Raw genomic sequence first — 12,932 nt, 5'->3', positions numbered from 1 at the left:
CGATTCCACGGCAGAATAGATAGGCAAAAAAGGGGCTAAATATAATATCGTACCGCCGTTAGGTCAACTCTCCACGCCGCCTCCTTGCATATAATAAGGCAAAAAATAAACATCAAGCACCTGTTTAACAATATAAAAAGTCGTACGAGCACTTACCGTCGCCTCCAACGCGCATATCATTCATCCGACGAATCAATGACAGGTCCCAGGATGGGCTGGAGAACAAAAAAAGACATTTGGAGGTTAGTTCTACCCAGGCACGAAGACTCGGAGTCAACGTAGTGGAGTGCCAAAAACGTCTCCGAGTTGAAATTAATGCCGAAGGATAGCACTGACTCGTATGCCATGGTAACACGGAGAGACAAGTCGAGAAGTGAATCAAACTTCGTGGATCTCAGGAACAGAATGCCGTGATTGGCAGTCGCTGCTCACGTGGGCAGTACTTGGCGCGAAGCGCAGGAACATGCTAGAACATACCAAAAAAACGCTAGGGAGCAGTGATGCCAACCTTAAAAAATCTTTCCCTAGATTTAGAGAATTTTTCTTTGCTTTAGGAATCTAGCGTCTTTTTGTGAAATTTAGATATTTTATAAGGCCGTACAATTGCCTAAAGGCAAGCATGCCTGATTATTTTTTCTTCCGAACAGAAAAAAACTATAAAAAATGCTAATTACTGCTTCTTTATTTTTGGTGTTCTTTAAAGTCGATAGATGGCGACAGCAGTTCTGCAACGCGAAATTATCGGATGCTGCACAGTGAGGAAAAACGAAACCATATGACTTTACAAACTGTTTAATCGTGATTCGTGCGTGTAATCTCTGGCGCTACGAGTGACTGCTGCTCTACGAAAGAAAAAGTTGAATTTTGACTTTTAGTGTGTGGATAAACGCGCTACGTTTACGCTCACCGCGTACCTTCACCATTCAAATGTGCTGCATGTCAGATGAAAACTTCTGGACCAGGAGATTTTGAGGAAGGTGAGCCAAGCAGAAAGAAAGCGAAATCTTACGACAAAAAATATCTGACCAAATGGGAAGCGGATCCGAAGTACAGATTGTGGTTGTCAGCTAGTCTGGCGACAGTCTGTGTGCGTCTTCCTCTGGTCTTGCGTCTTTTCTCGCTGGTTTTTTTTTCACGTCAACATGTACCAACTCGCCCAACAATTCACGCTTCTGGAGTAAAAAAGGGCCCTTGTACTTTTCCTGCAAAGCATGCATGTCTGTTTGCAAAAAGATGGAAAATCAGAAATCGACCGCCACCTTGCAAGCTCCAAACACAAGAAAAGCGCTGCAAGCTTGCAATCGACCCGCGCGCTGCTATCCATATCATGTCATCAATAAGTGGGCAAACTCAAGTAGACATATCTGTCAGAGGCTGAAATCAGACATTTTGCCGCGTTTATCACGGAACACAATGTATACCTTTTAATACCATGGAGCACTTAGTTGATGTTGTCAAGGCGTCGTGTGACGACTCGCAGATTGCAAAGAACTTAAGTTGCCGCCGGACAACTGTGCGCTGCCATCATAAAGAATGTGCTTGGAGAGGAGAGTCGCGAAGAGCTCGAGCTTTTGCGCAAACAGAAGTTCTCCCTTCTGGTGTACGAGTTTACTGACAAGGCAACGGTGAAGCATCTGTCACTCGTCGCCCGAGTAATGAACGTCGACGGTGGCATAATGGATGCGTTTTTAGACTTAGTCAGTGATGCGACTGCCAGCCCTCTCTACATTAGCCTGAACCCAATGGGCACTGCAGCTCCCTTGGGTGTCCCATGGACGTCCTGGACGTCCACAGGACGTCTAAGAGAGTTTTGTGTCCATTGGGAAGGCAGGTTCAGTGCTGCGGAAATTCCGCGCGACAAAAATTTGATTGGTTTTGCGGCTGACGGAGCGAACGTGATGATGGGTGCACATCATTTCATCCCGTCGCTGCTGCAAGCAGATATTCCAGGCCTCTTCATTATAAAGTGCGTTTGCCATTCGTTCCACATATCGGCGAACACCTGAACCGCGCCGCGAGGGAAGGGATAAAGGAGGAAGTGAAAGAAGAAAGGGAGAGGTGCCGTAGTGGAGGGCTCCGGAATAATTTCGACCACCTGGTGATCTTTAACGTGCACTGACGTCGCACAGCACACGGGCGCCTTGGCGAGTTTCTCGTGATGTCATTTCTTAGTCGCTTTAACTACTATTCTACGATCTTTGATTGAGAATTTGATTAATAAAGAACTGTTCGGTGAGATACGTCATTTCATCGCTTCCGAGAGCTCTATTTGAGGCGAGAACGACTTTCACTATGTCAAACATGTTCGCCTTTCTGTCTGCATCTTACAAAGACTGTTAATGTTGTCTGAATAAAAAAATACTTTGATGTGTTGACGGGGCTTATGAGAGAATGCCAGCTCTTTCAAGGCTTGGGATCAACTCCATTCTTCTGTCAAAGGACTGCATGGGTTCTTTGCGCGTAGAGATAAGCCTGCTGAAGGATGCGGTGAAACTGGAGTCGTCCGCTCGAAGTTCGCTTCAGATAGAGGGGGAGTCAGCAGAGCGTCGTTGCTTACCCCACCCCCTCTATCTTGTGGTGCTATCTGTGGACCCTCCATTAGGCTCTATGTATGGTAACTGTACAAAAAATTAAGAAAAAAGCTGCAGTTGCGCCTAATACACATTTATTTATCTATGATAAAATGTGTAACAAATGATTGAAATAGTGAACTGCGCTGAGACTTTGTTAAAGCTGAAATCGCCTCATTAACAAGTAAACAACTATAAGCTGGGATTTTCCTTTAGTCTTGGGATTTTCGGGAGTCCATTTTAGGGCTAAAACGTTGACCTAAGTTGGCATATCACTGCTAGGGAGGCTTTCCCGTTTTTCCGCCTGTATCGGAGGTGGTAGCAAGGTTGGTGGTAGAGGCATGAAGTACTAAGTAGTCGACCAAATGAGCTACATTTGCGCGCAAGTTGCTCGAAGTGGGTTGGAATCCGCTAACTGCTTGTGTCGCTGTTTTAGGTCGTGCTCACAGGCTGACGTTCACGCCTTTCATATTGCATTGTGGAATTCAGTGCAAAGCTCTCGTTGTCACTTATGTGAACTCTGTTCATTACGTGCTCGCATTTAAAATAACTTGTCGACAGCAATCGCGTGGGCGTTACGTCTACTGCGGCACTGCTCGTAACATGGCGGTGGTTACAATAATATACCCGTTTGTACTTTGTTTTGTAGCGAGAGCTACACTACGCTACCCAGCCGAGCATTTCGCCGTGAGCCTGGGAGGCCGATAGTGGGCATGCGCGAAACAACAGAGGAGCAACAGTTGCGCGGCGCATGACGTCAAAGTTCGCCGAGCGATACGTGTTATCTTTGTGGGGTGACAGGCGCCCTCGAGCACATATGAGAATGCCTGTACTCTCCTGGGAGGGGGGGGGGGGGGGGCATATTGTAGGTAGTACGGAAACCTGGGAGACCTTGCTGTGCTGCTCGGACCTCGAGTTCCAGCTCCTGCTTCTCCAAATGGCTGAAGAGGCTGTCGGGACTCAAGACCTCCCGCCCATCTTCTAAAGCGGCACCCCCTGCCCCGCCGGCCGCGTGCCGCGGGGTTGGGGGGAGTTGCCTTTCTCTGTTGGACAATAAAAGTATTCACGACTAGTTTTTCCAGGCATGCGCTGCAGGCCCATAGGTGCGTGATAATGCAGCGCTTGTAGACACCATTTCTACGTTTTCCTAGCTTCTAACAAGGCCACGGTGTTAGAATGACCACGGGCACTGAAAGAACAAATTCTGAGTATCCGGCTTGAAAACTGCAAATAAAAAAAATTAATGTGGATTAGCCCACCTAATTCAGGATATACAATGATGATGAATCAACATTTGTTAAGCCCGAAATAAATCCGTGGTGCACGCAGGCACCAGACGGGGTGGTACCCTAGTTACGGGACTCATATGTTACCAGCAGCTCCTGGCCCCTGTCCGCCAGAGCGAGCTGAATCGGTAGGCGAAAGCGAGATTGAGGTCTCCACTTACCCACGGAGCCGGTTGTGCGCCTTTCCTTTTATGAAAAAAAACGGCTTTTGCAAAGTTAACACCAATGAATTCTATAACGCCATCGGCTCACTTGTTTTGTTTGGTTTTTGAGGAAAGGAAATGGCACAGTAACCGTCCCGCATATCTCGATGGACACCCGAACCGCGCCGTAAAGGAAGAGATAAAGGAGGGAGGGATAGAGGAAAGAGTAAACTGAAAATTGAAAGTTGGATTTTGAGGAAAGGTGCGGCGCTGCGCAGCGGCAGAACACCTGTGGCTCGGTGCTACTAGTGGCGCATGCGCAATTGGGACTAGGAAGCGAGAGATCGAAATGCGCCGTGTGTCGTCACTGCTCCTCGCGCATGCGCAGCACGGCTCTCCAGGAATAACGCGAAACTGCTCAACCTGCGGCTAGTAAAGCGTTCGCATTAAAAATTAAAATCTTTTGGGGGAAAGGAAACGGTGCAGTATCTGTCTCACTTATCGGCGGACACCTGAACCGTGCCGTACGGGATGGGATATAGGAGGGAGTGAAAGAAGAAAGGAAGAAAGAGGTGCCGTAGTGGAGGGCTCCGGAATAGTTTCGAGCACCTGGGGATCTTTCACGTGCATAATAATAATAATAATTGGATTTTGGTGGAAAGGAAATGGCGCAGTATCTGTCTCATATATATCGTTGGACACCTGAACCGCGCCGTAGGGGAAGGGATAAAGGAGGGAGTGAAAGAAGAGAGGAACAAATAGGTCCGTAGTGGAGGGCTCCGGAATAATTTCGACCACCTGGGGATCTTTAACGTGCACTGACATCGCACAGCACACGGGCGCCTTAGCGTTTTTCCTCCATAAAAACGCAGCCGCCGCGGTCGGGTTCGAACCCGGGAACTCCGGATCAGTAGTCGAGCGCCCTAACCACTGAGCCACCGCGGCGGGGCTTCACGTGCACTCACATTGCACAGCACACCGGAGCCTTAGCTCGAAAATTGAAAATTGGTTTCTCAGGATCGTTAACGTGCACTGACCTCGCACACCACACAGGCGCCTTTGCGTTTCGCCTCCATCGATACGCTGCCACCGCGTTAAAGATCCTCAGGTGGTCGAACTGGGGTAGAAATTATTCCGGAGCCCTTACCTGATACAAATACTAGCACACAAAACTAACAAAACTAACACAAAACAAAAATGTTATCAGTACACACGAGCCGGGAACACTGCTATTAGCGTCTACTACTACTACTACTAGCATTCTACTGTTAGCGGTCGGCGTTCGGGCTCACGGTTGGTTCGGTGTGGATGCGGCGTTGCATGGGTCCAGTAGCCGGAGTCCAGGTGGCGTTCGATGTGCTCAAGCTGGTGGCGTCGTAGGCAGCGTCGTACAAGCTCCGGGTCCAAGCGCCCGTGGAGGTGACGACAGTGATGTTGGAGTTGGGGGCACCACCCGAATGGGTGGCAACAGCGCTGGAGGCACGCCTGGCCGTAGCAGGTGGTAGCGTCCTCCGTTGACTCCCCGGAAAGGGCTCAGGAACGGCAGGAAGTCCACGGTGCGAAGCCGCAGAACTCTAGCTCACCGGAGCAGTAGCCGGCGTTGCTCTCTTCCAGCCCCCCCCCCCCCCCCCCCCACCGTGCCTCGCTCTCCCTCGCGCTTTTATAGCCTTGGCGTTAGTCCACGTAATCCTTGTCGTCGTCCTCTTCTCTTCACCAATCATCTCTTCCCACGTCACCGAATACTTCTTTATTCTTCGGTTAGTCCACGTCATCCTTATCGCCATCCTCGTCGTCGTCTTCAAACCTCTTTTGTTCATACTTTTATTTCACACTCCCTATTATATGTGACAATATATTACCTCTCCCCCTATCCTCTCCTCCTGTCCCCTCACCTCTTTCATTTCATTTCTCCATTCTGCCCGCTATCCTTTATTTCCGCTGCCCAAGCTCAAGTGCTTCAGTATCGATGGCAGATGCCAGGGCTAGCAAAAATCTTATCCTTCCTTTTTATTACTATTTTAATAAACCACTACTACTACGCCACTACAGCACCTCTTCCATCCTTCTTTCAATCCCTCCATGATCTCTTTCCTGATGACGCGGTTCAGGTGCCCGCCGATATGTGAGACCATGGAGGAAGGAAAACTAGTTTTTCCTTCCTTAGCGTTTTTCCTCCATAAAAACGCAGCCGCCGCGGTCGGGTTCGAACCGGGAACTCCGGACTACTGATCCGGAGTTCCCGGGTTCGAACCCGACCGCGGCGGCTGCGTTTTTATGGAGGAAAACCGCTAAGGCGCCCGTGTGCTGTGCGATGTCAGTGCACGTTAAAGATCCCCATGTGGTCGATACTGCATCCCACAAATAAGGAAAACGGCAGAGATCATTCTCATCCCAAAGCCAGGGAAGGCACTCAGCCTTGAGAACCTCAGGCCCATTTCGCTCACGTCTTGTGTAGGTAAGCTCATGGAGCACGTAGTTCATACCCGCCTCAACCGGTTTATGGAGGAGAACGAGCTGTACCCTCCAACCATGATTGGATTTCCACCAAAACTTTCTACGCAGGATGTAATGCTTCAGCTCAAACATCAGATTATTGAGGCAAAAACGCGGGACACCAGAATAATTCTTGGACTTGACCTGGAAAAGGCCTTTGACAATGTCAGACATGATGCGATCTTGGAGAACCTGCATGAACTCGGGGTGGGAGCCCGCACCTTCAACTATATCCGCGACTTTCTCTCAGGTAGAAAGGCGCATTTTCAAGTAGGAGGTCTCCACTCGCATGACTTCCCCCTCGGCAACAAGGGCACCCCGCAGGGATCGGTCCTATCACCATTTCTCTTCAACGTTGCAATGTTGAAACTTCCACACCAATTAGCGCAGGTTCCGCAACTCCACCACAGCCTCTATGCTGACGATATCACCTTGTGGACCACCGAGGGCAATGATGCCGAAATCGAGGAGAGACTACAGCATGCAATAGATATCGTGGGGAACTATGTAGACCCTAGGGGGCTGCGGTGCTCTCCAGCCAAATCTGAATTTCTCATATTCCGCAACATCAGATCCCTTGCGCAAACCCCACCGGCCATCGAACTCAGTATTCGCGGAGTCCCTATTCCTCGAGTGCCCAAAATTAAAATCTTGGGCCTAATTCTACAAGAACACGGCTTCAATGGTGACGTAATTCGGAAGCTTCAGGGAACCTCGCAGCAAATTATGCGACTCATTCGCCGCATTAGTAACCGCCACTCGGGCTTGAAGGAAAGCAATACTCTCCGTTTAGTACAAGCCTTTGTGATAAGCCGCATAGCTTACGTATGCCCTTACCCACATCTCAAGTCAGCAGAAAAAGAAAAAGTGGAGGCCATAATCAGAAAATGCGTCAAACAGGCAGTTGGGCTACCCATGCACACAGCGACTGAGAAAGTGTTAGGTCTCGGTCTTCATAACACCCTAAGCGAGATTATTGAAGCGGTAACCGTCTCGCAGTACGAACGACTATCGGCCACACCAACTGGCAGACACATTCTGTCCACACTAGGCATAACATACGAACGACAAGGCGGACCCACAACTGACCTTCCCAAACATATACGCCAGCTTCTGGTCATTCCTCCACTACCTCGGAACATGCACCCAGATTTCCACGCTGAACGTCGTACAGAGAGAGCCAAATCATTAGGCAAACGCTTTATTAATGATACCTCTGTGGTATATGTAGATGCGGAAGATTCTTCGGCTGACAAGATGGTAGCTGTGGTCACCACGGAACGTGGTACACTCATAACTGGGGGCACTATACGCACTCAGCACACACATGTTGGAGAAGAAACAGCCATCGCTCTAGCCATTGTGGGATCCTCGGCAGAAACCATTGTCAGCGACTCAAAATTGGCTATACGTAACTACACGTTTGGAAGAATCTCCCCACAAGCAGCACGGATTCTGCTAAAGTATCAGCCCACGCGGCGCATTCGCCTAATCTGGACGCCTGCTCATGCTTCCCTTGCTGGTAATGAGGCGGCTCATAACCTAGCTCGAGAACTGTCCCGCCGAGCTGGGTCGTGCAGCCCACCCGCCATATACTCTGGCAAGGACAGGTTGTTTTCTTACAGAGAAATCCTGCAGCACTACAGGCTTGCAAGACTCAGATTCCCCCCAGCAGATAAAACGCTCTCCAAGCAACAGGCCAAAGCCTGGCGTAAACTTCAAACTAACACCTATCCAAATCCCCAATTGTGTAGCTTCTATTCGGAAGGACTCTACTCAAACAAATGCAAAAATTGTGATGCGAAAGCCGATCTAAATCATATGATCTGGAACTGCCCGCAGTCCCTACCCGCGAGTCACTTCATTACCGACTCTGCTCATTGGGAGGCTCTATTGCTCAGCCCCGACCCGGGGATACAGATCAAGCTCCTCCAGCTGGCTGAAGACGCCGCCGCTGCCCAAGGGATAGCGGCCGCCGTTTAAGCGGGGGGCGACTTCGTGTCGCTCCTCTATATCCGCTGGAAATAAAGTTTCACAACCAACCAACCCATGTGGTCGAAATTATTCCGGAGCCCTCCACTACGGCACCTCTTCTTCCTTTCTTCTTTCACTCCCTCCTTTATCCCTTCCCTTACGGCGCGGTTCAGGTGTCCAACGATATATGAGACAGATACTGCGCCATTTCCTTTCCCCCCAAAAACCAATTATTATTATTATTCTTCCATGTGTGAGACAGATGATGCACCATTTTCTTTCCCCAAAAACCAATTCATTTCATTTCTATTTGATGAATAAGTACGCATTCGACGTCTTCTGAGGCAGTCTACTCTCCCCTCTTCAGCGTCCCCTCTAAGGTTCACTTCTAACCGCTTTTGCCTGCGTCGTCTGTGTTTTCCCAGTTTAATATCTCTCATGCTTTGATGAATTAAATGCGATTCGGCAGTGCGCTCTTATATCAGACAAATTCGAATGAATTATTTTGGCAAGAATTTCAATCTATCCAGCGATTCTGCCTGCGTTTTCTGACATGACCTTCAGGCTCCGGTGTAATACCGGGAGGCTTGTCCGATACCTGTTATATCTGCTGGGGTCGCCCATTCAACTTTTTGTAGTAATATAGCGGTGTGCTTGGCTTGAAGCACGCTGGCACGGGTCGGCCTGGGGCATATTAGCGACCGCATTTTCTTTCTATCTTCGATATCTTATCCTTTGTTTGGCTTGAACCAGTAGACAGGCCCGTGATCTTTCGACCACACGAAGTTCTTTAACGTGTTCCGACATCGCACAGTACACGGGCCTCTAGCATCTCGCCTCCATCGAAATTCGAACGCCACGGCCGGGATTGAGGCCGCGTCTTTCTGGTCAGCAGCCGAGAGCCATAACCACTGAGCCAACGCGGCGGTTTCAGAGGAAATTGCTATCAAATACTCGTATCAAACCAGTCAAATTCAGCTATATACTTCGAAATTCGCATTATCCTGATTGAGGCTTCTGCGGTGAAGTAGGTAACTTATACCACATGGCATGGGAACGCCAGAGCAATACAGATATTCCGAGAAATCAACAACCCTCTAACTGAGGACTAGGAGGCGTTGCTAACTTGCTCATTTCCGGAAGACCAGCATGGCTGATGAACCGGGCAAGAGCGATGGCAACGCGCAATAGTTCTCTGGATTGAGGGCCGACCCAACTAACCTCCATTTATTCTATCCATTAAACGTCTTGGTTCCTCATTTTCCCACAACCTCCGCGACACTCCCAATGCTGTGCTTGCCTTGCATTTGGCCCGCGTTAGTGTCGTGCTCTTGATGACTATGATCGGATGGTCGCGCCCTTTGTAGCGAGCGGGCATCTCAGACCATTGCCTGTATTATTACAATAATTTTATTTCTAAAAATTCTTATTTGGCTTACAGCCATATTCTTTTGTTTTAAATTGGCTTAGCCTGCTATACAAATACGCGGTGTTGGCAGAGGCTTTTTCTTTTAGTTAATTTAAATTGCCTCATTATAAAATTTCTTTAGATACAAGAAAGCTTGCCGTGACGTCACTGCTATTAAACCGCTTCATCTGAGACAGCTATGATCGCGTTTACGCCGCAAATACACACAGTTCCTGACATCACAGGAGACAGCTACTATTGATAGTGCGGCCAAAGCAACGAATGCGGAACAAAATCGCTACAAAACACAGTTCTTAGATGGGGCTATTTTGCCGTCAATGTCATGTTTTAAATAACTCTTTTTCTTCTTCTTCTCCTCAAGTACTCATTAAAAGCTCTTCAACTTTCTTTTCCGTCTCGTATGTGAGGCAGATAACCTAGTTTTTTTATTGTGCGTCGGGAGGCCAATATTTTCTTGGGCGGTATTTTCGAATGCACAACGAAGAGAACAACCTGATGTCCTTTGTTGTAGAAAATGTTTATTCACTCCAGTTTGAATAAAACAAAAGAACCTATCCCGGGGGTTTGGAGGAACGAGATCGTTGCTGAAGAAGTGGAAAACGAAACGGCACCCCTGCGCGGTCTGGGTACCTGGGCATTCAGGCGTCTATTTTAACGAGGTGGCTGATTTATTGGCAAGGTCAGCTCTCAGCGCACCTGTAATATATCCCGTCCCTCACCTCATTCTGTTAGCAGCTTCACGTTTCCAGCGGTTCCAACATATTTCAGCCACTTTGAGTGATCCGTTGCTGAATACCGTGGACTTTCAACACCTAAAGTACCCATGGAATATCCGGTGGTGTAAGTCAAGGCTTTGTGAAGTGTCCATGACGCTCCTGCGATGTAGAATCCCTCACTTAAACTTGTACTTATGCAGGTGCGGGTTCGCTGCGACAAACCTTTGTGTATCATGTGGGCAAGTTGAATCAATCGATCATTTTCTCCTCTCTTGCCGGCGGTTCGCGGTTCAGAGAAAGCAATATCTGGAGGTTCCTCTTTCGAGACTAGGACTGCCTCTGTCTCTTACAGTTCTTCTATCGTTCGGTGCGAGTGCCAAGGGATTCCCGTTAAGCAGTGTATGCGGCTACCTTCACGATTACATAAGTGCAACTAATCGATTATCCTGTTAGCTATACACAAAATTCTTTCGCATGTCCAAAAAGGCTAGATTGATTCTATTCCGGATGACTCATACCTCTTGAATTCATTTTATTTTTCCCAATTTTTTTTTATCTTGATTCAGTCTTCTGACGTTTCCTTCCCCGCGCAAATGCTTCATTGGCATTCTACCCTATACCTTGGCCAATCCCCCCACGTGGGTATGTGCCATATTACTTGAGGAGAAGAAGAAGAAGAAGAAGAAGAACCGGCAGACACAACAACAACAACAACAACCGGCAGACAAGCCTTGCCGTCCGGATTCCTTCGAGAAGTAGACCGTGGCTGAGGACTGCGGTTTACTAGGGCGGTTGCAGTAAGCCACCCGGTTCTACAGACACGCGGTAAGCAGGGCTTCTGAGAAGCTTCCGACGACTGCCCTAAGCTTAGCCACAATGTCCTCAATGGAGATCGACTGCGTAACTGAACCCAAAACTGAGAAGCTCTCTTTTCTCTGGGTCATAAAAGACATCCACTTGTTCTCGCAACAGATGACTGACGGAATCTACAGCTCACCGTTTCCCTCAGAACAGGAAGGCGGCGATAAATGGTACCTCAAGATTAGGCAGCGCACGTTCGATATGAACGAACAATATCTGTCTCTGTTCTTGTTTTATACAGGCGCCTACGACGTACTTGCTGAGGCTGTATTTTGCGTCATCGATGCAGCCGATGAGGAACAGAACGCAAAACGTACAAGCCTCAAACCCTTCTCCAGGCATAGAGGGGGCTGGGGTTTCGATAAATTCATCCCCAGAAGCGCCCTGGAGTGTACCAGTTGTCACAGTTTGAGGGAAGGTGACCTGGCGATACGTTGTGTGGTGACAGTCATTGACGGCTACGTCAGCACGCCTGAAAGTCGCAGGAGCGGCAGCGCCATAGTACTCCAGTCCCGGCTCTCCGAGGACCTCCACTGGCTACATGACAGCGTAAGCCATTCCGATATCACCATTAAGGTCGGCGGAGGCGCGTACCGCGTACACAAGGCGATCCTGGCCTCCCGGTCGCCCGTATTTCGAGCAATGCTTAGCCACCAATTGCTGGAAGCTCAGGAAAAGGAGGTCGTGGTTTCGGACATTGACTACGATGTGTTCGGTGAGCTGCTCTTCTTCATCTACACCGGGCGTACTCGGAAACTACGCGACATGGCGGACTCTCTGCTTGTAGCGTCTGACAAGTACGGCCTACGGACACTCCAGGACTTGTGCGAACGGGCCCTCATCGAAAGCATGGACGTCGACAATGCCACATCTACACTCATCCTCGCCGACCGCCATAACGCCGGCGTGCTCCGCCGCAGTGCCATTGACTTTATCTGTGCCCACGGCAGTGAAGTCACTGAAACGGCCGGTTGGAATGCACTCATGATGTACCACGCCGACTTAGCGGCAGATGTCGTCCGTGAGCTTTGCGCTCGCTGCAACAATTCGGGCATGCCCCCAGCTAAACGACGGAGAACCGTCTGAAAAGACGAACTGGCAGACGCTGAGGTCCTGTCTACTGCTACTGTTGGAGTGAGTCCCCAAGACCTGAAGGAATGGTGTTGTTTCCTACCTTTTCTTCTGAACTGGCAGCATGGTTTAGAGCTTTGCTTCTGGACTCGCCTTAGCACTGCTTCGCTTGCGTTCTCATCATGCTCCTAGATGTCTACCTCTGCTGTTTTCTTTTTTGGAAAAAACCAGACCTAGAAAATGAAAAGCAAAATTGCGCCTGTCTTCGTCTATTGCAAAATTTACCGGTGTTCTAAACGTACAAGTGGGGACAAAAGTAAACGGAGCAGCCTATTGCTGCCCAACATTTTTCATGTGTTGCCTAATTGTAATTGGCAGCTATGGTGGCT

At 49.0% G+C, this 12,932-nt stretch overlaps 2 protein-coding genes across 3 annotated transcripts in view; one reads left to right on the top strand and one right to left on the bottom strand.

Moving 5' to 3' along the window:
• LOC144101266 (eukaryotic translation initiation factor 2-alpha kinase 1-like) overlaps window positions 1-470 on the bottom strand; it is a 53,839-nt gene extending 53,369 nt beyond the window's left edge. For both annotated transcript variants that reach the window (XM_077634362.1, XM_077634361.1), the window contains exons 1-2: window positions 337-470; window positions 157-215 (exon numbers count right to left, since the gene is read on the bottom strand). In XM_077634362.1, the coding sequence (XP_077490488.1) occupies window positions 157-215; window positions 337-347 (70 nt within the window). In that variant the 5' untranslated portion in view covers window positions 348-470. The remainder of the gene's footprint in view (window positions 1-156; window positions 216-336) is intronic.
• Window positions 471-11,487: 11,017 nt separating this feature from the next.
• On the top strand, window positions 11,488-12,558 carry LOC144102290 (speckle-type POZ protein B-like). The gene has a single exon (XM_077635593.1). It carries the CDS (start codon window positions 11,488-11,490, stop codon window positions 12,556-12,558), a length of 1,071 nt encoding a protein of 356 aa, XP_077491719.1.
• The last annotated feature ends 374 nt before the right edge of the window (window positions 12,559-12,932 follow it).

Source organism: Amblyomma americanum, chromosome 8 (assembly GCF_052857255.1).
Source record: "Amblyomma americanum isolate KBUSLIRL-KWMA chromosome 8, ASM5285725v1, whole genome shotgun sequence".
NCBI classification, from domain to species: domain Eukaryota; kingdom Metazoa; phylum Arthropoda; class Arachnida; order Ixodida; family Ixodidae; genus Amblyomma; species Amblyomma americanum.
Note: the sequence above shows the minus strand (reverse complement) of the source record. Positions and strands in the feature narration are given on the sequence as shown.

What these genes read in the sequence shown, in the direction of transcription:
- LOC144102290 (XM_077635593.1), top strand. Translation starts at nt 11,488, where the DNA reads ATGTCCTCAATGGAGATCGACTGCGTAACTGAACCCAAAACTGAGAAG.